The sequence below is a fragment of the Periplaneta americana genome, chromosome 3 (genome assembly GCF_040183065.1).
Source record: "Periplaneta americana isolate PAMFEO1 chromosome 3, P.americana_PAMFEO1_priV1, whole genome shotgun sequence".
NCBI classification, from domain to species: Eukaryota; Metazoa; Arthropoda; class Insecta; order Blattodea; family Blattidae; genus Periplaneta; species Periplaneta americana.
The window spans coordinates 183,663,805-183,688,664 of record NC_091119.1 but is presented as its reverse complement, the minus strand read 5'-3'; the positions used below and the strand labels follow the sequence as shown (position 1 = coordinate 183,688,664).

The 24,860-nt window shown below is 35.7% G+C and overlaps 1 protein-coding gene across 4 annotated transcripts in view; it reads right to left on the bottom strand.

The window, feature by feature from the left end:
* Positions 1–15,372: 15,372 nt before the first annotated feature.
* The window catches only part of LOC138696906 (S1 RNA-binding domain-containing protein 1), a 51,664-nt gene continuing 42,176 nt past the window's right edge, over positions 15,373–24,860 (bottom strand). For 2 of the 4 annotated variants that reach the window (XM_069822382.1, XM_069822381.1), the window contains exons 14-17: positions 24,517–24,633; positions 22,493–22,578; positions 20,406–20,576; positions 15,373–17,597 (exon numbers count right to left, since the gene is read on the bottom strand). In XM_069822382.1, coding sequence (XP_069678483.1) covers positions 17,413–17,597; positions 20,406–20,576; positions 22,493–22,578; positions 24,517–24,633 — 559 coding nt within the window. In that variant the 3' untranslated portion in view covers positions 15,373–17,412. The remainder of the gene's footprint in view (positions 17,598–20,405; positions 20,577–22,492; positions 22,579–24,516; positions 24,634–24,860) is intronic. The other 2 variants (XR_011331486.1, XR_011331487.1) reach the window with 2 other exon arrangements.

The following is a 24,860-nucleotide window of genomic DNA, read 5'->3' as shown; positions in this document are numbered from 1 at the left end:
TGGCAAACAAAGAAACAAATGCTAGGGTAGTGATAAAAATAAACAAATGCTAGGGACGCGATAAAATTAAACAAATGCTAGGGACGCGATAAAATTAAACAAATGCTAGGGACGCGATAAAATTGTGCGATAAGCAGCCATGATTGATTGAAAGACGTCCTTTCGTATCGTTTTATTGGTCAAAAGTAGTGTGACGTAGTAAAAGTGCAATAGTCAATATAAATGACACTCGGGAGGAAATTAAACGTAGGATAAATAAGGGAATGCCTATTATTATTCGGAAGCTTTTGTCATCCACTCTGCTCTCAAAAAACCTGAAAGTTAGAATTTATAAAACATTTATATTACCGGTTGTTCTGTATGGTTGTGAAACTTGGACTCTCACTTTGAGAGAGGAACAGAGGCTAAGGGTGTTCGAGAATAAGGTGCTTAGGAAAATATTTGGGGCTAAGAGGAATGAAGTTACAGGAGAATGGAGAAAGTTACACAACGTAGAACCGCATGCATTATATTCACCTGATGTAATTAGGAACATTAAATCCAGACGTTTGAGATGGGCAGGGCATGTAGCGCGTATGGACAAATCCAGATGCTTATAGAGTGTTAGTTGGAGGGAAAAAGACCTTTGGGGAGGCTGAGACATAGATCGGACGACAATATAAAAATGGATTTGAGTAAGTGGGATATGATGGTAGAGACTAGATTAATCTTGCTCAGGATGGGGTCTGATGGCGGGCTTATGTGAGGACGGCAATGCACTTCCGGGTTCGTTAAAAGCCATTTGTAATTAAGTAACAATGTCTTTATCAGTCAATAACATAAATATGAATTATCTAATAGTAAGTATTTATAAAACATTATGGCTTGTTAAGGTACAATATGAATAATATATATTATTTAAACAAACGATAAAAGATACTCCATCACTAGAACTAGCTATGTGGATTAAGTTCCAGTCGACTTGAATTGTTACAAAAAAAATCCCCCAGCTGTCGAATCGAACTCCCTACTCTTGTCTGGTAAGTCACCGACAGCTCACAAACGTCATGTCACGTGCAGAGCTGTTACTAGTCTGAAGCTTGAGATATGCTACCACAAAGAAAACAAAATACAGGTAGAAATTTTGTCAGCAACGTCTTATAGGCTAATACGTTACAGCTATTGTATTTTCTAACGGCTTTTCTTGACAAGTTTTACGTCAATCCAAAAAGTTCGCTATGTTATTTTTTATTTATTTCTTTTAACTACATTTTTCTAGTCTAGCCAAATTAGAGAATATTCAATCATCTATAAAAATATCTCTACACAGTATCTCACTTCAAGTGTTAATAATACTAATACTAATAATAATACTAATAATAATAATAATAATAATAATAATAATAATAATAATAGTCCACACCTGTGGAGTAACGGTTAGCGCGTCTGGCCGCGAAACCACGTGGCCCAGGTTCGAATCCCGGTCGGGGCAAGTTACCTGGTTGAGGTTTTCTCCGGGGTTTTCCCCTCAACCCAATTTGAGCAAATGCTGGGTAACTGTCGGTGCTGAATTCCGGACTCATTTCACCGGCATTATCACCTCCATCACATTCAGACGCTAAATAACCTAAGATGTTGATAAAGCGTCGTAAAATAACCTACTTAATATAATAATAATTTTGTGTGTGTGTGCGCGCGCGCGTGCGTGCGTGCGTGCGTGCGTGCGTGTGTGTGTGTGTGTGTGTGTTATTTCGACGATTCATTCACTGTTCAGCTTCGATAAATTGCTACATTTTTATTTATTTGGTCTGCCCTCACGGTTTTTGTTTGCTATTTGTCCGCCAGAGGTCTCAATCGAGGCCTTAACTCGCAGAGGCATCTGTCCGCAAAGCAGAGAACTTAATGAACAGAGGAAAAGCTAACAAGCAAACATTCTGATGGAGGCAGATGAAAAGTTAAATTTTTTTCTTCCACCGTGTTAATAATGTCAAAATAAGTGCTTGTACAAATTTTGGCCACTCGACTGCAATTACGAGACCGTCCTGAATGTGATTTTTCCTGGGGCCGTTTATAGAAAAAAAACACAATTGCATGGAAAGATTTACTGAAACAGATACAGTAATTGTTGAGCTATTTGTCAACATATCGCCCACTGGAATTGTGACGTTTGTGATACCATGGAATCAATTTTTGTATCTTTGTGTCGTAGAAGTCAGCCGCCTGGGATCGGAACCAGTGTTTGTTAGCCGTCTGCACCTCTCCGTCGATCCCATATGACAAATGTCTCAGTTCCAGTGGGGGATTATGTTGAAAAATAACTCAACAATTGCTGTGTCTGTTCCAATAAATTTTTCCAATGAAATGGTGTTTGCTATCTGTTAACGGCCCCTGGCGAACTTATTTTTTTACGGTCATCGTAATTGCGGCCGAGTGGCTAAAATTTGTACAAGCACTTATTTTGGTATTATTAACAAGGTGAAAGAAAAAACTTAAAATTTTTTATTTGCCCCCATCAGAATGTTTGCTTGTAAGTGATATATTTTTTTTCTGCAGTTTTATTTGCTGTGCACGTACCCCGACTTTACTTCCCCATCAAAAGAAAGCATCTAAAAATATTCACCATCCCTTAAAAATCCGTCAGAGGGTTTGAATTTAATGGGACAAGCTTGGTACTCATTAGATTAGTCTTGATAGTCAACAAACACAATAAAAAAGGCGATAAACGTCACCTTAATGAAAGGCTACAAATAGAGATGAAAGAAATATTGTCACTTTGATACTGTTGTGTGTCGCCATATTATCCAACTATCATGCAAAATAAAATGGAGTCTTTGGTGAATAGCAAAGAACATTCGTCTAATTGGAATCAGATTATTTTGACATCTTTGCCGGTAGAGCTCCCTTGTCACATTCGAAGATTCTCTTTCTGCTCCGTAAATCACATAAATATCGGCTAAAGTTAAGCGTTACATCGTATCGCACGCATCGGACGAATCGCACGGATCGGAAAAAGACTATCTTTGCTGTATTTGTTATATAATCGCGTTCACTACATCATATCGGACGCATCGCCTCACGGCAAATCCGTCCACGTTTCTCGGATGGGCAACTTTTCCGATGCGTGCGATCATGGCCTTCTTTAATAAATCAATTTTAATTGGTCAACTGTTACTATTATGTTGTGCCATGTTCAGTGTCGCGCCAAAATGGCAGACGGAAAACTTATTTCGCGTGTAGAAAATTGCGAAGAATTATATAATTTGAGGCGTTCCCATTACAGTAATCAAGTCATTTCTTGCAAATATATTATGTAACCAATATTTCTTTCGTTTCTTCCTCTTCAATTAAGACGCATGAAGTCCACACCTGTGGAGTAACGGTCAGCGCGTCTGGCCGCGAAACCAGGTGGCCCGGGTTCGAATCCCGGTCGGAGAAAGTTACCTGCTTGAGGTTTTTCCGGGGTTTTCCCTCAACCCAATACGAGCAAATGCTGGATAACTTTCGGTGCTGGACCCCGGACTCATTTCACCGGCATTATCACCTTCATATCATTCAGACGCTAAATAACCTGAGATGTTGATACAGCGTCGTAAAATAACCCAGTAAAATAAATAATAAAAAAGACGCATGAAGCAATTACAAATTCTTATTCGCTTAACAGACGTAATTAATAGACCTAACCTCAACTCCTTTGCTTTCAGTAATGTCAATATCGTACGACATCAGTTTTAAACAGCTGATAGGGGAATCCGATGAGGCGATGAGGTGAAGCCGTTACAGTGAACGCATTGCACTTAAAATATCCGTTGCGTGCGATTCGTACGAGCAGTGCGATACGATGTAGTGAACGCTTACCTTAATTCATCATCAGTGGATCCTTTCCATTGCGTTAAATATTGCTGACTGAGCTTCCTTGCTGAGACAGAATGTTTATGATTAGACTTCGTTGAATTGCCACACGCAGCATGCAATCAGGTTGCCGATGTACGGTAGTATAGAGGAGATGAGCGACCGCCCGGTCTCGTAGTATAAGCAGTTCATGTTAAGAGATGTGACCGGTCCAAATAGATAGAGGAGCTACAGCTAATGTATACCTATGTAAGCACTTGTTTTTGCATTACTTTGGTTGGAATAGTCAAATCTTAACATTTGTTCAGTGTAGACAAGAATTCAATCAGCCATACTGCCATGAGAGTGTTGCTGTTCCAAATAATTGTCCCTGGAATACCCTTACCCCCGCAGCCAGTCTTGACCCGTTGGGGAACGTGGTTGGATGCTGTTAATTATAATGCAGAACATTACAGCAAAATAATGGAGGTAATTGATGCATTGGATAGCACAGACAGTTCCGCTGTTGCAGCTATAAAATCATTGCCTTCTGAACAGCTATTGGAAGATATTCTGTTCATTGATTCTAATTTTAAAATCGTGTCCAAAAGCATCATTCTGTTAGAATCGTCTAAACTACAACTCTCAGAAGCCCTTAATATAGTGGATAAAGTATCAGAAACCGTTATCCAAAATAACAATTCACTAATTTCAGAAAAAGTGAAATGTGAGTTGAGAAACATTATTGCTAAAAATTCTGCCTATTCACAACCTTCGTATTACAAATAATGTACTATCAGGTCACGACAAGTCGTCTGAAGTTGGTGTACTAAAAAGTAGTAACTTTCCGTTCTTCAAATATGCACGTATTACATCGTGTGATGTTGAACGTACATTTCCCAATATAAAAACTGTTTAAGTGACCATCGGAGGAAACATTTTGCAGTCGCTCAAAATGTATGTAACTCTTCACTGCAATGGACATATTCAAGAATTATGTGAGTATCTTACATTAAATTTTAAGAGTTAATATATCTCACTATAAAATAATTGTGTATTTACATGTTTAGACATTTCCTACTTCAAAGATCATTCATTATATTTCTTCAATGCAGGATACAGCTTTTATTGTAACCTCAGTATAGTGCTCAATGTTTACATCAGAGGCATACTCAATTCTTCGCACGCCCCCTTCTCATACAGTCTATACTGCGTGCGCAGTAAACCTTGCGATTCTCGTGGCAATTCCACGAAGTCTATTTATGATGAATATATGACGTGATCGAAAGACGCGCGTATAGTCTAAACTGACAGGCGTTTATAGTACGACAGACCTAATTAGTAGGATTGCCTGGTTTGATTTAGCGAAAAAGGAAGAATTTAACAAAGACAATGAAGATGTATGCGAACTTTCCAGGGATTTAGTAGCATGTAAATGACTGTCTATTGCTTAAGATGCGAGGTCTTTACTTGTCCACCGCTGTGGAGTAACCGTCAGCACGTCTAATCGTGAAATGAGCGGGTCCGGGTTCGAATCCTGGTTGCGACAAGTTGCCTGGTTGTGGTTTTTCTGGGTTTTTCCCTCAACCAGTTGAAGCAGAATTGCTGGGTAACCTTCGGCGTTGGACCTCGGACTCATTTCACCATTATTAATTCACATATGATCATCGTCATCCATACCGTAGCCTGGGTTAAATTCACAGTGCGGCGTGCTGTACTTGTACAAAAGCGCGGCCGTTCGGCTACCAAATCATTCACAGAATAGGAGTGGTAAGCACAATAAGCCTCAGGCTACAGTGTAAACTTTCGGGGTCCCTCCTCCGTACAAGAAAAAAAGTCACTTACTTACCTACTTACTTACTTACTTACTTACTTACTTACAAATGGCTTTTAAGGAACCCAGAGGTTCATGGTCGCCCTCACATAAGCCCGCCATTGGTCTCTATCCTGAGCAAGATTAATTCAGTCTCTACCATCATATCCCTACTCCCTCAAATCCAATTTAATATTATCCTTCCATATACGTCTCGGCCTCCTCAAAGGTCTTTTTCCCCTCATGTAGCATTATTGAACATCCATTCCGATCTCGCAAGAGAACTGAACCTGGAACCTCTAATCAATGAATTCATCAGCAAAACAACTGTCAGGAGGAGCACGTTCCAGTCTCTCCCTATTTAGGTGAGTGATCATGTATTTTACGTTAATTTTGTAGCATTTACATTTACTATAATTATATAGGGGGTAATTATGAGTTTTTAAAGTGTAACATGATGAGCATAACCCAAGATTTTCAAAAGTCGGCGCCTATGTCGGCATTTAAACTACTTTTAATAGATAAGGGGAGAAGTTTCACAATAGAGAACCTGAGGAATCGTCGGTTGTTACTGCCATATAATTACGTAAACGGCAAAGAAAGTTTAAAAAAGCTGGAACGTTAGTACTAATTCAAATATGTGTGTAAAATGAGTAATTAATACATGTATAAAAATATATTTTATAAAAATGATAATACCTTGATGACAATTATTACTTTAAATTATTATTTTCATTTCTATCATATTTAGGGTTGCCAACTCTGGTAAATAAAATTACCGACCATTTTACAGACGCAAGTTTGGATGTATATGTGTAATATATTAAATACAGGATATGCTATATGCTCCGTGCCTGTTAAAACGAAAATAAATTGTACATAAAAAGTAAAGGAAAAGAGAAAAAATTGCCGAGGTTCTAGCTACGACTGAACCACAAATTATATGTAAAACGTCAGGCCAACAAGTCTGCGATCTTTTTCATTTTTTCTTCCTCTTCCCCCACCTCCGGCAGTCAAGGATCTACAGAATTCTTCAACAAGAAGAATATTCAGGTACTCCCCTGGCCAGGCAACTCACCCGACATCAACCCCATTGAGAACTTGTGGTCAATTTGCAAAAGAAGAATGCAAAAAATGGATTGTTCTACAAAGGAGGATGATTTCTGCCCTCATTGGTGTATGGTTTCGCGATGAAGAAATGAAGAATATTTGTGGAAAATTAGTGGAATCCATGCCAAATCGTCTCAGAGCTGTTATTAGGAACAAGGGAGGCCACATAGATTACTGAGGTATGTCTTAGATCCTTTTTTTATCCCGTTTGAGTGTTTTTGCATAAGTAATTACGTTGTTCGAATTAATTTGCACGCTGCTGTATTTAATAAAAATGATAATAGTTTGATGACAATTTCTTATTACTTTAAATTATTATTTTCATTTCTACCATATTTAGGGTTGCCAACTCTGGTAAATAAAATTACCGACCATTTTACAGACGCAAGTTTGGATGTATATAATATGTAATATTACTAAATACAGGATCTGCTATATGCACCATGCCTGTTAAAACGAAAATAAATTGTACATAAAAAGTAAAGGAAAAGAGAAAAAACTGCCGAGGTTCTAGCTACGACTGAACCACAAATTATACGTAAAACGTCAGGCCAACAAGTCTGTGATCTTTTTTCATTTTTTCTTCCTCTTCCCCCACTTCCGGCAGTCAAGGATCGTGAAGGTATGAGATAAAATTTTATGAAATAATTTTTTTTAATTAGTTTTTTTTTTTCTCTTAACAAATTTTGTCTTTGCATGTTATTAGGCATCGTTAGAACTTTCGAAAGAGTATTTGCTGGTTATTGTATGTTATGTAGGTACAGTAGGTAGTTCAAAAAATATTAAATGGTTTAGAATTTATAATGGTGAGAACATGGATAAATATATAATAGGATGCGAAACTGTGGTCAGCACCATCTGGCGGCGGCGGGCTGAAATAAGATGATCAGCGCCCAACGTCGTAGGTGTTGAACATTAGAACTACGTATTGGATACATTATCCAGAGTTCTCTATTTATCCATTCGAGATATTGCTCAAAGAGACAAGATGGCAGACAGAAACTTGCTAATAAGTGAACATAAAGTAATACTACGTGTGCATAAGCAGTGTATGTTAAACAGTGATGTAAAAATAGTGTTGTTGAATGTATTGTAAAGTAATAGTAATATAATAAATTGAACTATCTAAGTAGTTCTTGCAGACTTTTCCATTGCGCTGTACAATAAATATCCAAAGAATACAATCCCAATTACCTAACCTTTTACTTTATTTTTTTGTCTCTGGTTATATTTTAATTGGGTAGTGTAAAATAGATCGTCTCTTTTATCTTCCTGTTTGCTCCGGTAAGAATTTTCAGTAGAAGATGCTGTGAGGAATAAAAATGTAAATGTTTTATTTTAAATTGGGTTACTTTTGAATATCGATGAGGGTGGGAGGGAACACTTTCTGCACAGTTTAACATTTTCGTCACCAGGTGCGCTGCTAAATGCATGGAGTAATTAGTTACTCTTTTCGCTACTTGGTGCGCTGCTAGATGTAATAACGCCCCTCCTCCCAACAGGTGGAAGCAAGATCAATTTCTACAACAGCGCCTCTAGTATGTGTTACGGGAAACTCAGTAAGTTTCGTATCCTATTATATATTTATCCATGACAGTACTTTGGCAGGCGGAAACATAGGAACTTCAACTCCAAGAAAAGACTGCGTCTAAATCCATAGACATGATCCGCGCTGAAACCCCTATTCTTCGTAGATTTTTTAATATACGTAAAATGGGAGAATGTGTTAGGCCTATGTAGGCTTGCAGCAAATCATATAATTACAATGTTTAGTATGCAAATAGTAATTCTTTATAAGAAAGTAAATATAAAACGACATTACACCAAGCGGACTATGGAGGTTGTAATGGAGAAGAACGAAATCTTATCAATACAAAATAAGAGACAATAAGAGACACGCAGTAAGAAACGGTCACGGACCACAGGCTGAGAACTACATATTTCCAACTGCTCACCCTGCGTGAAATTTGAATAAGTTACATTCTGTGAAGTCTGTTAGCCTTGTAATTGGTCCATATGAGAAGTGGCAAGTTTCCCTTGTTGCCCAACAAGCCTCCAAACTTTAATTTATATATCTGAATGGCTTTCCCTCCTCCCACCCCCGCCTTCCAGTGTTGCTATTCAACTGTAACCAGCATCTCCTACTCCACAGCAAAACTCAGTTGCTAGGCAACGGAGCAGCTCCCTGTTTTTTCTGCTACTTTTATAGTTGTTTTCCAACTTCGTCTACTTACTCCTCCTCCCCTCCCACGCCATTGAAGATGCTTCCATGCTTGCGATACTTCCATACCGAGTTTCTGAGAAGTCTGCAGTATCCGCGTTTTTAGCAGTTGATTCTGAAGAGCAACAACTTTTCAGACCATTGGACAAGTTATTTTGTCCACCCGGTTCCCTGTAATTCCTAAACCGCGGCATCAAGTGGCGTACGCAAGGGGGGGGGGAGTTACTGGGTTTAACCCCCGCCCCTTGAACTTTTTTAAAAATTACGTATTTCGATTTGAGTATTTTTGTATCCATAATCGTTTTCTCTTCTCTGATTTTTCACTGTCAGAGTAACAAAATTAACATCGACATAAGTCATAGTCCTACTTCTCCTTCAATATAATCCCTGTGCTTGTTGCTGTGGCACTTTCGAGACCTACCGCGTAATACCGATTTTGTAATAAAATGAAGCTGACACTATACGAAATTTAACTTGTTTGTTAAAAATTGGATGTATGTGAAAAAATTACGTTTCAAAGATTTTATAGGGACATTCATGAATATGTTCTCTTAGAACATAGTGTACTATTAATACCTATAAATATACCGTAACATAATAATAATAATAATAATAATAATAATAATAATAATAATAATAATAATACACAAAATTTAAAATACCGATAATTTAAATTGTAAACAATTTTAATTACGACGAAATTCTGCATACGCCACTGATCATATGCGAGTCTTATACAGTGTGTCTACAAAAGTCTGGCACATTTTAATCTCTAATAAATCAGAAAATAATGAAGATACAAAGAAAATTCTTAACACTGATTAATATCTTATTTACTATATTTTTAATGCCATAAGCATCCAGAGCAGTGGCGGCTGATTGACTGAGGCAATTGAGGCCGGGCCTCAGTCACTTGGCTTAACTGAAATCAAATTTTGTGTTTCTGTATAATGTATTAGTTATTTGAATGAAGCATATATCGCTGTAGAAGCATTTGAAAACTTTGTGATGTATATAGACCTATTTTGCAGTAAAATTTGTTCCTGAGGCCAGGATTGCTCGTGCCGGGTCTGGCTTGTCATGTATATAGACCTGTTTTGCAGTCAAATTTGTTCCTCAGGCCAGGATTGCTCGTGCCGGGTCTGGCTTGTCATGTATATAGACCTGTTTGCAGTAAAATTTGTTCCTCAGGCCAGAATCGCTCGTGCCGGGTCTGGCTTAATGCATTTCATGTCCTTTCGAGGGCTTTGAGTTTGCGCTTAAAATGTTGTAGCTGAGGCACAATTCGTCTGGCCTGGTCAGGTTTCACTCCTCCCATCCATGGGCCGGCCTCAAGGGTAGAGTGGGGTGGGAATAGCAGTGGTGACTTGTCTTCCTAAATAGGCCATAAATAACAAAATTCCAGCTCTTTGGCAGGCAGAGACCCACTCTATTCTCTTCCCTTATGTCTTAGTTTATGACTTAAGCGAGGGTGTTCTACTATTGTACTTCGTAGTACAGTAGTGAATCTGGGCCAATGTTATATATTTCGGGAAAATATAAACAGAAACAAATGAGAGAAATAATGCTGGTGCAGTTAATTCATTGTTAGAGTATCCTTTTTCTAGAAGAAATAATACTGAAATAAAGGAAGTTTTAAATAAAGAGAGAGTCTATCGAGATACCTACGACATCGCTGACAATTTTTCTGACAGATAATCTTAAAACGCGAGTTTCTATTGCATCCTGGTATGGGCAACATAAATGGTTAAGTGGTAATGTGATGCAAAATAAACTTCTCTTGGCCTTGTTTGTTGCTGTCAAAGGAAAAAAATTAAAAAAGAAAAGACGGAAAGGGGAATTTCAACACATATGGGTTGCTTCATCACACTGAAACAATCACTGAAACTCACAGCATAACAGCTTATTTGGTGAGTGAAATTATTATTTTTCATTAATAGTAATAATAATGGACTAATAATAATATAATATTAATAATAATAATAATAATACAGTAATAATGATATTAATAATATAATAACAATAATAATTAATATCATAAACAAACATTTCCTATCGGAGGCACTTAAACTAGTTGCATCTGGCCTCAGCAAGGATTTCGATCACCAGCCGCTACTGATCCAGAGTGATGTTATAGACAGCTACAAACTATAAGAAATATAAAATGCAAAAATAAAGAAATTTTTTTTGTGTTTAATAGTAGAATAAAGATTTTCAATAGAGGAGAAACATCGAAATTTTACTCGGCTCATTCATTAATAACGTCAATATATTTGGAACTGTTGTACCGATAGATGTATTTGAGATGAGTTATATAGTAACAACAGAGACTCAACATTTAGTTTCCCTTCCACACACTAGAAACAGGACGGGGTGGTTTCCTAGTGAAGTCTGGCTAATAAGGGTACAGCTAAGGTGTAGAGATCTTATGCCTTGAGTCGCTGCCAACATTTTCTAGCTCTGGGTTTTAAAAAAACTCTCTTGGAGAAGAGAAAAGAAACAATGTCTGACACTCCATTCTTGAGGTTATGCGTCTGCTCTCTCATTCATTTTACAGTAGGTCATAGGCCTAATTACATTTTAGGATAACATTGCGATGATAAGATGAATGAGTCGTTTAGTTATTTGTTGACACAATTGGTATCCCATAAAGTGAAAGTTTTTCAAACCTCTGTCACGGACGGGAAAACAACACAACGGAAATTCTAATGTGCGAATTAGTTTTGGCTTGTCCTTCGTAATGCAGGTATGAGTATTGTATGCAGTTGTGAACTTGTGATTGTGAGAACCATTTGCGAGTGTTTATTTGAGAACAATCAATTGTGTGCTTAATAATATATCGAAAGAGAGAAGGGCCGATTTCTTCTATAAGCAAATGAATTAAAGTATACATCTTGATTACACAACTTTTAACACTGTATCACTTCGGAATATGTATGATAAGCACTTTCTTGTGTTAAATATTATTAACGTACCTTGTTAACATGTTTCGACCTATTTTCGGTCATCTTCGGAACTGGTCGTTGTTGGTCTTGGTGCCACAAAAACAGAAGAATACAACACAAACACAAGAACACAAAAAATACATCACACTAACATACGAAAACAAAAAAACACATAAAATTGCAATCTCATTCAAGAAATTAAACTACAACATCGCATACAGAACAAATAACACTCTACAAAAACATCTCAACACACAAACACAAACAAACAAATAAATACAACCACACAGATGTATACAAATTCAAATGTAACACCTGCAACAACTTCTACATAGGACAGACAGGCAGATCATTTCAAACACATTACAAAGAACACATCACAGCCATAACAAAATTACAAAACACCTCCACGTATGTAGAACACATCACAAATGCCAACCACGCCTATAGAGACATCAACACAGACATGGAAATACTGCACATCCAACCAAAAAGCCAGAAACTCAACACACTAGAACAATATGAAATATACAGACACACGAAAACACACCCCAACGATATTCTCAACACACAACTCAATTTCAAAACACATACACTCTTTGACTCTACATTACGAACGCACCCATACAGGAAACAAGAAGCACCAAGACCAACAACGACCAGTTCCGAAGATGACCGAAAATAGGTCGAAACATGTTAACAAGGTACGTTAATAATATTTAATACAAGAAAGTGCTTATCATACATATTCCGAATTAAAGTAAGTCAAGTGCCCGTTATATATATTATAATAACTTATTCTTAAAAATTCCCAGTTATGGGAATACACGAATAAACAAATAAACAAACAAATACTCATGCTCGAGGCCCTGAAAATTTGCCATTTCAGCCTAGAACCTTTCTCAATTTTAAAACCACGAGCCGCGACTGCTCAGAGTGACAAAATATAGTAGTGTGAAATGTACTTGATGTGGAGCAGCTCAAAAACACAACTGATCCTCACCACTGTGTTCTGCGCAGAATCAATAAATGGTCTGTGCCGCATGTTCTTTTCTAGGTTGTATAATATATAAATATATAGATTATATAAAACGTCCTTAAATAAAAAACTGAATTCATTAAAATTGACGCACTGGTTCAGAAGTATTAACGGATATATATAGATTCTAAATTATAGAAATCAGCTCAAAGAATTTGAGTGACCACAAGGGTCCTGAATACAATAAACATGTACAATATAATGTGATGTGATACATTAAAGAAAAAAGAAAGTTAATTGTTTAAGGCAAATATAAGTGGATTAATTGAAACAGAGATGATGATGTAGTATTTGAAGAGAATCCTTGATAATATTTATGAGAACAGACATTACATAATCAAAAGGAATGTGAAGTTCCTTAAGATAATTCCATGTGAATTTTATGATTGAACCTCTACTGCCAAACAGCAAACCAATGATAGACATTGTTTAAGAGGGACGTTGTACTTTTGAGAAAGATACGGCAGACAAGGTTCATATATGGACTTCTTCTCAATATCAACTTCGGTGGCCTGATTTAGGTTTCTTTCGAAACGGATAGTAGGGTCAAGAACAAGAGCCCGTTTTAAGCGTCTGTTGATAGCAATAATGTCTGCCCGTCTAAAAGAACCATCTGATGATACACAATGTACTTCCTCATGAATCTCCCAATTTAAAGTTTTTAACGATATTGCCAAAGCATGTCGTACACGATGATGTCTAGCATTGATCAGCAGCTCGCCTTTGGGGCATTGTCCAAGCACGTGTCCAAGTGTTTCAAGCTCGCTACAGTCTGGATGACGGCAGCGGGTTGTGCTTAGAGTTCTGCCCAGTGATCCTGTTCTTAATGGACATATTAAACATCAATTTGATCATTACTCATGAAGCAAAATAAAGCTGCATTATAACAAATTAATAGGATAATTCTTCATACTTCTGAAGCACGTATGATAGACTATACTACTGCCAGCAAAAACAATACAATTTCTTTCATATTCAACCAGAACATGAAATCAAAACAAAATTATATGTAAAATGAAAGACAAGATCTGTACACCGTGTTCCCAAATGATTATCAGGGTTTCAAATGGTTGGAATGGCTTTAAAAAAGAAAGTGAATGTATTTTTCCTACATGTACTGAAATAAGAGCTGAGGAAGTTTCATTTTATGTGCTCGCAGCATTTGTTTCTCATCTCTGTTGCATCACAATGTCATATTTACAAAATTGCGACTCCTGTGTATGAGTCTTTTTCTGTGTTCCAATTTGCGAAGTGTGATTCTGTAGTTTCTATACAGCGGGATTTCCGAAGGCAATTTAGAATTGACCCTCTATCCGATAACAACATTCGTCAATAGTACAGAGACATACGACTGGATGCATGTAGGAGTCGAGAAGTCAGAACAGTTTCGTAGAATCCCCTGACCACACAGCATGTGATTTCTTTCTGTGAGGTATGTGAAGGACCATGTATACCAACCAGATTTGTGGATTATTGTTGCTGCTGTTGAGTATATCACTCCAGACATGCTGACCAATGTTTGGGAGGAATTTGACTATCAGCTGGATGTCTGTCGTGTGACAAATGGTGCTCACAATGAAGATATACTGGGTGTTCATTTCAAAGTGTGTCATGACGTCACTCTTGTGAGTCAGCAATTTGAAGCGAGTTTCAGCTTTTATGTCAGAGAAGTTGCCTATTAATCAAGGCGTTCAATCTGAACTTGAGAATGTGTACGGTATAACTTGAACGTCGTAGCAACAGATGGCGGTCTGTACGATCTGTGTGCTATCATAACCTCTTTCGAACTCTGTTTTGCACGGGCAAGTCGTACGCAGGGTATTTGTTATCATCCATTGCATACCACAACATTCCACAACACAAATCAAATGCTCCGTGTCCATGTTGACCATCCAAGTTAATGTCAACAAATACGTAAGTAATCGTCATAACCCTCTCCCCATATCCCGACAGTAAGAAAAAAAACTCACCTCAGTACGTGTTTCCAAACAGTTTACATTCCTGCCACTACCGGCATTACCGCACGTATCGGTACGTACTTCCAGAGTCTGTGGATCCATGGGTATCCACGGACTCTGCTTACTTCAGAATGAATGCCGTACTTGCTAGGCAACTTCTCTCGCATTTAGGTAATACGCCTCTGCGGAAGTGTAGGAAGATTGAATTCTCTAGGCTCATCGGCTAGCCACTTGACGGCATACTGCGAGCCATGACACACTTTGAACTGAACACGCAGTATTATAAGGCACGGTATGAAAACTCTTAGAGTTGCTCTCTGTTTTCGTATAAGTTTTGTAAGAATATATCGCAAGCAAGGGGAATTAAACAACTTTCAAATCCCAATAAACATGTAGAGACTCGCTGTACAATTGTTATATTCTAGTAAAAGGAGAGTAAGGGTCTGAGAAATCGAGTAAACTTTTAATTTATGAATGTATCTCGTTTCATATACAAAACTATATTTTTGTGAACTAAGTTTACACACACATTACAATTTAGGCACATTCTTTGCTCTGAAAGCGAAAACAGTTGCAGAATTAGCCTAATTTTCACACCAGAAACAACATTAATTTTTCCATAAAACATACAAGACTGAAGAATACTGAATACACGAACTAATAATCATACCAATGACATATAATAAATATACGCAGAAACGGTAAAGTATTGTTCATGAAAGTGATTATCAGCCCTTACACCATACCTCTTCTGAAAATTACAGGGTTATATTCTTTCGCAATAAGTAATTCATCTACAACACCAGCCAAAAATACAGATTTTGTCAACTTCTATATCCACATTAATACTTCCAATATTCCACTAATAAAAAAAAATCACTCACAAGCAGACATTCCCATATGGGCAGATAAGAAAGTTAATTAACACCAGAAACAGAAATACACCACATAACATTATTCATTTCGGAAAAAATATATATATATATATATTCCAGAAACTTTTTGAACCGAGTAGTGTAACATATATAATGTATGAGTACAAATTTATAATTTGAAAATGAAATACACATAAAGAAAAACAACTTACTAAAAACAATATTTTGAGGATTCAGTTTTGTCAAGAACTTTCAAATGCCTTTTTTTCTCAGAAGTAATTATTTTACTTAACGTGTTTTGCTTATAAACCGACGATATAATGATAACAAATAAGTTTTAAAAACAGTATATTACTAATAATAATAATAATATGAAGCAATAAAAAGTGTTCATTACCACTTTCTCTTTTCCAAAAAAAAAATCCTTAAAAAAAAGGTTCCTATTAACCAATGAAACACCACTGGATATCATAACAGCACTTTTAATTGTCATCAGACTTATTCGTAAGAAAAATCTGAGTAGATGTAATATAAAAATAGAGCAAGTGAATAAAATATATTCACCATTAATGTGACAGCTATGTAGTTTTATCTAAATTATTATTAAATTTCAGTCTGACATACTTTTCTTCGGCATAGTTACACATGAGTGTAATTTAATTGTAAGAAAGATAAAGGAAATAATTATACAGACCTCTCTTAACCTTGTGAGTGTTTTTCAAAATATCAAGTCTAACAAAATCTCCAGTATATTTGTAACAAAACATATATAACTTTCATTATATAGCATTTATTTTCAAATAAGTCAATACTGATGGAAAATTTGTAAATTTTTGTTTATAATATACAAACAGTCAGGATATTAGTTAATTTATCCCTGAGTCTTCTGTTGATTACCCGATATCTGTATCAATCAACTGAACTTCACTTTTATTTTCTTTTCCTTATCAAATAAAGTCTATCAAACATCCAATGTTGTTATAATTTAAACTTCTCCAATAGGTATATATAGAGTGAATCGTAAACAACATGCGACCAGATTTTTTAATGTCAAATGCATAAACGTTACACATAAAAAAAAGGAAAGTAGCTCTACGAAACTAAACACTGGGACATGTGATTGAACGCTCGAAATTGTTTGAATGTTAATCTTCAGTATGGTAATACATGAATTTGGGCAAACTGAAAAAATTATGACAGTTGAAGACAATACCGAAGTTCCACTGTATAGCCCTTTTATGACAAAAATTTGCTGCAATAATGATACGAAATTATGAACATACAGAGGAAAAATGATGTGTAATTCAGATTTTGTTCATAAAAATTCTATCCAAAGAAGGAATGTTGATAAACCTCACAACTTCTATGTACATGTCAACAATTTCTCTGTATCCCACGCATTTGAAAGGGTTAATAAATCCACTTTTATTCCATATTAGACTCACACACATTCTTCTGCACACCTGTAACACTGGGAAGGGTATTACAGAATTTCACAGGTATCAGACAAGCAGATGTCATCTATGAACAAAGGAAGGAAGCACAAGGAATGACGTGAATGGAAAACGGAAATACAATCGTCATCTCTAAGGATAAAACAGAAAAGAACGTGGAATGTGCTATATCATGTTTATTGAAGACAAGTCAAAGAATTTTAACCAGGTCTAAAGTTATTCTTCGACGTTGGAGATCAACAGAATACACCTTCACTTCGACTCTGTCTCCCAGCTGTGGTCTAACACTGTGCAGTCGGCTTTGTGGTATCAGGCCATCCTGACCCACACCAATATCCACAAATGAACCGAAGTGAGTCACATTCTGAACACGACCTGAACAACAAAATAAAATAATGTTTCACTAATTACAAAATTAACAATTTCCTACAAATCCCATACAGTAGAATGTAATAGGCACTTCAAACAATTAATTTTGAAATAACGACTCTGAAATTTCGTACACAAGTATATCTACTTCCCATAAAAACACTAAATATGAATAAAATCCGTCAAAGCAGTCACAAAAAAATCTGTAAATTAGTAAGTAGGTATACTAACAGAGATGACAGACAGATGAAGCACATGCGAATTTTTCGCTAACAAGATGCTGAGAAGATGTACGTATAACTTCCACAACAAGAATTGAATTTCATGTTAGAATATTTAACTGGGAAGTGAACAGAATATTTCACTGAGAAAAATTCTGAATATGAATAACGACTTATGGTATAGGGAATGGAATGTTTCGCGAATTTTGGAAAAAAAAATATTTCTCAATGTCTAATTATAGTAAATATACATCCTTCAATCCATTTATGCCTGATTTGAACTCGCGAAACATCGCGAAATCCGTATCAAGTCGCGAATTCCTTATGTTTTTGCGAAAATGACGCGATTTTTTAAGCAATTAATGAATAATAAGCGTGAATTTTCAATTTTTAATTTTTTTTGTACTACGATCAATAATCGATAAGGTTGATATTCATGGCCGTAAGTATTGCACATTCGATAGTACTGAATCTAACAAATATCAAAATATGATTAATTATTATTCAGTCAATATGGCTTAAGCATTGCATTACATATGACAGAAAAACATATGAGAAAAAATATTGATGTGTTACATCCTATTTAATCTTGATACAAACGTTTTCGCCCCTAATGGGGCATCTTCAGGTGCAAATATAAGTATCATCTAAAATCAATTACAATACAAGCTTACATTTAAAACTGCCTTGACTAGAATAAAGTATGACATAGTGACTATATTATCTATATCAACATTAATTGTCCTGTCAAAATTAAAAAACAAATTCATTTTAAAACAATGTGAATGTGCTTAGCCATGCTAAGTAGATCCCTTGTATGGTATCTCAAATGTATTGTGTTGTCAATAAAATCATTAAAATACTAAAACTATACATTATTTCTGTGCTGCAGGGAATGACCATAAACTATCCTGATTTTGCACAATCTGTGCTTCGAGTTATATGGATGCCATGTGCAAATGTAGACTGTGAACGCTTCTTTTCATCATACAATAATGCTTTGTCTGATAAACGCCATTGTTTGTCAACAGGAAATGTCAATCTTTTTTCTGAAATATATTTTGAAAGCTAGGGTATTTATTGTGCTATTAAAACTGTGTATTTTGAAAATATCGAAAAATGCAATTGAAAACACTGATTTTCCCATTTGAAAATCCCTCATTTTGCACTTTGAACTCAACAAAAAGTTCCAATCTCTAGTTATGGAAGACCCTTCATGACAGAAATAGCATACTTTAAGATGGTTCTGTAGAATAAAGTAACTAGCTGAAAATACCAATGCCACTAATCTCTTTCTTACATTCTGATGTTCTGCTACTTACAGACCTGTTACTAAATCTACGTATTACTCTGTGAAAAGATTTATTAAATCTACATACTTAGACTTCAACAAACAAAATTTGATAACACAAACTCAAGGGAAAAAATGGAACTCTCTGCATCATAATCCACAGTTAATTCCCGATTTACCACGAAAATCGTCTGTAGCTGCATTTAGACTGGCAACAGGCCATGATTGTTTGGCCAAACACCTGCATAGAATTGGAATATATCAGTCCCCTAACTGCCCATTGTGCAACTCAAACCAAGAAATGGATTCAGAAGACCTCAAAATCTGTGCTTCAGTGGCTGGCCATGATAATATCTTTGAAAAATATTGGAGCACAAGAGGTCAAATGGCTTTATTGTCAAACGCCTGGCATTAGAAACCAACCAACCAACATTCTGATATATTATTTTAATGTACCGAAGTACATATGATATTTCCATGCAGATATTCTGCGTCATCATACGATGAAAGAGTAATGGAATGGAGAAAAATTCTCTCCGGCGCCGGGATTTGAACCTGGGTTTTCAGCTCTATGTGCTGATGCTTTATCCACTAAACCACACTGGATACCCACCCCGGCGTCGGACAGAATCGTCTCATTTTTAAGTTCCAACTCTTGGGGTCCCTCTAGTGGCTGCCCTCTGCACTATGTCATAGATGTCTATGAACATAGGACTGAAGTCCACACATGTGCTGAGGTGCACTCGTATGAGTGACTAGTTGGCCGGGATCCATTCCATTACTCTTTCATCGTATGATGACGCAGAATATCTGCATAGAAATATCATATGTACTTCGGTACATTAAAATAATATATATGATATGCGTAAATCACTTCGTGATTTAAGACGGCGCTTATTCCGTCGGATCCCGGCCAACTAGTCACTCATAACGAGTGCACCTCAGCACATGTGTGGACTTTAGTCCTACGTTCATAGACATCTATGATGTAGTGCAGAGGGCGGCCACTAGAGGGACCCCAAGAGTTGGAACTTAAAAATGAGATGATTCTGTCCGACGCCGGGGTGGGTATCCGGTGTGGCTTAGTGGATAAAGCATCAGCACGTAGAGCTGAAAACCCGGGTTCAAATTCCGGCGCCAGAGAGAATTTTTCTCCGTTCCATTACTCTTTCATCAACATTCTGATGTTATGATACAAAACAGTCAAAAAAGATTCATAAAACAAAGCACTGACTACTTGTGAACAACCTTGTTACTATAATTAACAATTTCTGCATAAGTTAAAATATACAACTATTTTACCTGTAAGAATTGCTCCAGTTTGAATATCTTCCATAGACGTGACACCTCTGCGAAAAAGCGGCTCCTGGAACTGGGCACGCAAATCATGTTCTGGTGTCTGTTGTAATCCCTCACTTATCAGTTTCATCAATGCTTCAGGCACATTCAATTCTGCTGCTAGATTCTGCAAACCTGTTTGTAACATTAAATAATGGAGTATAAGCATACAAACCAGTACCACAAGTGTCAACTAAAACTAAACAAACTACCTAATAAAACTAACACTTTCATAAGCACACATACAAAACGAAATCTAAATGTAACTATGATAAACACATAACTGAGGCATTCTCTAGACTAACAACTTAACATATGTTACATAATTTTTCTTTCTCCAGCATATATTTATTTATCAAATGGCAGGAGTTGACAATAATGTCATTTTTCCACTGGCCTCCCAACATATATCGAATCCTTAATAACTAGACCTTGGATTTTTAGGCACTTAAAAACTAATTTTAAGGCACCTAAAATAGGTCCTGAATTTATCACAATAGGCATTAAAAACATAGATTTAGGCACCTAAAATACAATTTCAAGCAGCTTAAAATATTATTTTATAAAACTAAAATGGAATTTATATCCCATACAAACTACAGTAACTATAAAAATGCAATTAAATAGTCAGTATTAAAGCATTATGGCATACAGTGACAATAACATTAAAAAATTATTGTGGTGGGAAACTTTATTTTTGTTAAGTCTTAAATTATGAATACCAGTACATAATTTTTCATGAATTCCTCGGCCTCATGATCTAAGGCTGCTAATACATAAGTGCTCAAATTACAATTAAATGAATTAATTTACCAATGAATTTACAATTAACACATTATTCACAACTGACATTGCAATACATAACAACGTTTTTCTTTAATTTCCTATTGTGAAACTTTGCCTTTTCTTAGAACCATTTTATAAGCAAAAAAAATTCCTCCCAATGATACCGAAGCAATGGATGCATATTTAAATCTAGCAATATTTGCCATGCTGATTTCTTTAGGGAGAACAACATCTTCCCAATTCATCACATCCCTACTATCTGCTTAAGTGCTCAACAAAACCAGACACCTTCCAAAAATTTATTCCTACAACCAAACTGTTACAGGATATTTGAACCATACCCATGACATTCAAAACTTTCTCTTTCACTGCTACATGAAAATTTAAAAATATAAACGTAACAAATAGAAATAGGCAATTTTAGGCTCTAAAACGTTAAAAATAGGCATTTTTAGGCACCATAAAATCACTTTCAAATGTTCATATTTTATATAAAATGTGAAGATATTTAACTATAGGGGAACAACTTACAAAACTCTGTTTGTCTGCGCATGCATCAATCTTAAAGACTGACACAATATACTATTCACCTTCTTCTTCCTAACTGTCAGTCAATAGTAGCACGTACTGATAGCATGGATACATCAGGTGACTTGTCAATCTGTAGCGACAATGGTTCAGATTAATGGAGGAAAACTCCAGACTCTGCCTCCAGCAGCAGTAAGGTATAGTAACCTCCTACAACGGAGTTTTGCCAGTTTAGGCCTATAGTTTTAGTTTATCTCTACAGAAAAAAATAGACATTTAACCTAAAATCCAAGATCAGTTAATAACACATCTCCCTCCTAACAAAATATTATTTCCCTCCAACAAACACAGCGTCCTCTAGAAATATTTGAATGTCATTCTGTGCAATGCTGTTATACCAGATCGAAATGTTTGATGCTTTCTAAGATTCTAGAAGGCCTTGACAATACTACTTATATTTAGTTTTACTATGTATATTCAGTTCAACTAGCTGCCAGATACCACTCTTGTAATATATGTCCGACATTATGGTGCTGTGTTGGTTGGAAGGCCAGGCCGCAATTTATAAGTTAAAACTGTTGAAATGATAAGCAGCATGAATGGCCCAGAAAAACCTATTAATGTTCAGAATCTGAACCTCTGAATATGTGGCACAAAAAGCCAAAGCATTACTCAATTCGCAAATGATGGCTACACTACATATCACACAAAGACGACTATATCTGAAAGCAACTTGCCTAAAGATCTTACTGTTCTATTCACTTTTTCGATGAAATGTGGTTTTCCTAAGTCCTCTAGTTTCACATCACATTTTGAAATGAACCTAAAAACAAAGAAAATAAATTATTTTAAGCAAAAATCATTTCTTTCCTGTCTTCCTATTGCCTCTCCAATTCACATGCACAACTTATGCAATTTCTAAAATTTCATTGTGTGTCTATATACAGAGTGATTCACGAAGATTTACCACCATTTACAGAGCTTATTTCTGAAGACTTTTGAGCAAATAATGTCATATAAACATGGTTCCTATTCTAAATATTTTCAGAGTTACACTAATCTAAAGTTGTTAGGAAAACACATTTTTTCTTTTGTTTGAAGGTAAAAGGATAATACAAATAGAGAATGAACCATTCAGAAGTATCATTTCTTTAATTGCAAGTATTGTGAAGCTAAACATGTGCTGTGAACTCCTTAATTGCTTGGTACAGACATCTTTTTCTATTTTTGACTAGAAAATTATATTCTTCTTACAAATTTATCACAACAATTATTACAAATCACATCACTTCCACCGACTTGATTATGTGCAGTTCAATTCTGCATTCTAATTTAGTCTTAGAGAGTTTACAACACATTTTAAAAAATGTCGCCGTCTGCTTCAGTACACTTGGCCGCACGCTTGTGATCAGTACTCGTCGCTCTACATAACTGCATACGGCAATCTTTGATTGCATGATGCACTATTTATATATTGAACAATCCCAATTTTTACTCAACTTGTATTTTATATATATATATATATATATATATATATATATATATATATATATATAGTAGAACTTGGTTATAGCGGCCTCGTTTTGTGTGACACCTCACCTATAACGTCAAATATTCTGTGGTCCCAACTAATTCCCCATAAAACATAAGTTTTCTACCTTGCTTAATACGACAAACGTATATGCATCTACTTCGCATATAACGTCATTTTCAACCTCAGTTTGGAATACAATTTTCTAAGAACACAAAGTATTTTAAGAAATATTTTGCTGAAATCTAGCAAATCCTTTACTGTTCCCTTCTATCATAGACCTCTGGAATGCAGGCAGATTCCCCATCCCATTGTAACCTGCCCGAATTCATGCGGTATTAATGGTACCTGCATGCAGTCAGTTTCGACAGGAAGATTTCACTAAGTGTACGCATTTTAATGCAGTATGGCCACTAAAAGAAGTGAGTGGCACTTCAGAAGCCATTAGAATTGTGAACATTTCTATGAAGCTAGGAGAAGGAGCAGTGAAATTGCAACTGAAATAATGAACATAGAATTTAATTTAGAAAGTGTATATTGGGCAAGTAGGAGACAACAGAGTAAAATGACTGATTACTTCACTTCTCAATAAATAAGTTTGGTGAGTAATGAACAAACTGTTTTAATACAGAATACTGTATTTATAATTGTACATGTATTTTATTGTGTTCACGGTATGCTTAAAAGTGAATACATAAATCTAAAATAAGCCTAATTGTGTTTATTATTTTTCATTTTCCACCTCACTAGACTGATAATATGAATCTCGGTTACTACGACACTCGTTTATACCAACATAATTTTCAAGGTCCCTTGGATGTCGTTATAACCAAGTTCTACTGTGTGTATATATATATATATATATATATATATATATATCGACGGGTCAGTTCAAAAGGGAAACATCTCAAAATTTAAAGATTTGAGACAACTGAATTTTAAAGCTTCATGTTGCTGTGAAAAATACAATTAATACACTCTAATTTGAAACTTATAGTAGTATATATAAAACATCATTAACAAAATTTGGAGTAATTTCAACGATCCTTTGAATTCTCGCAGCAATATAACTTAAAGCTTTGAACTGCAGGTTTCTCAACACTTTAAATTTTGAGTTGTTTCCTTTTTGAACTGGCCTGGCCGTAGATATAACATTTTCTTTATATCTAAATCTATCATTATTTAACATAATCTAAAATTGTTAATATTTTAGTATATTGTGTAATTTACTTCATTGCTACTGAATACGATTCTGGGTGAATCCATGTTCGATCCAGAGGATTTTCTCCATCATCATCTGTCACGTTGGTTTTTTTGGACTGACTGCTTCCAGAAAAATTCGAACTTCTGAAACAGATATACATAACACTCTTTACACGATATTAACTGGCAAGTCTTGCAATATAAAATGTTCACTTAAAATAATGCTCCTAGGACAAATTAAAGCATTGTTTTGCCATGTAGATCAACATCTCATTTTAGGTTCGCACATGAAACAAAACAAAAATATTGAATTTTTTTATATTCTTTATTGAGTTCAAGATTTTAACATTAATATTTTCGTGCATACACCG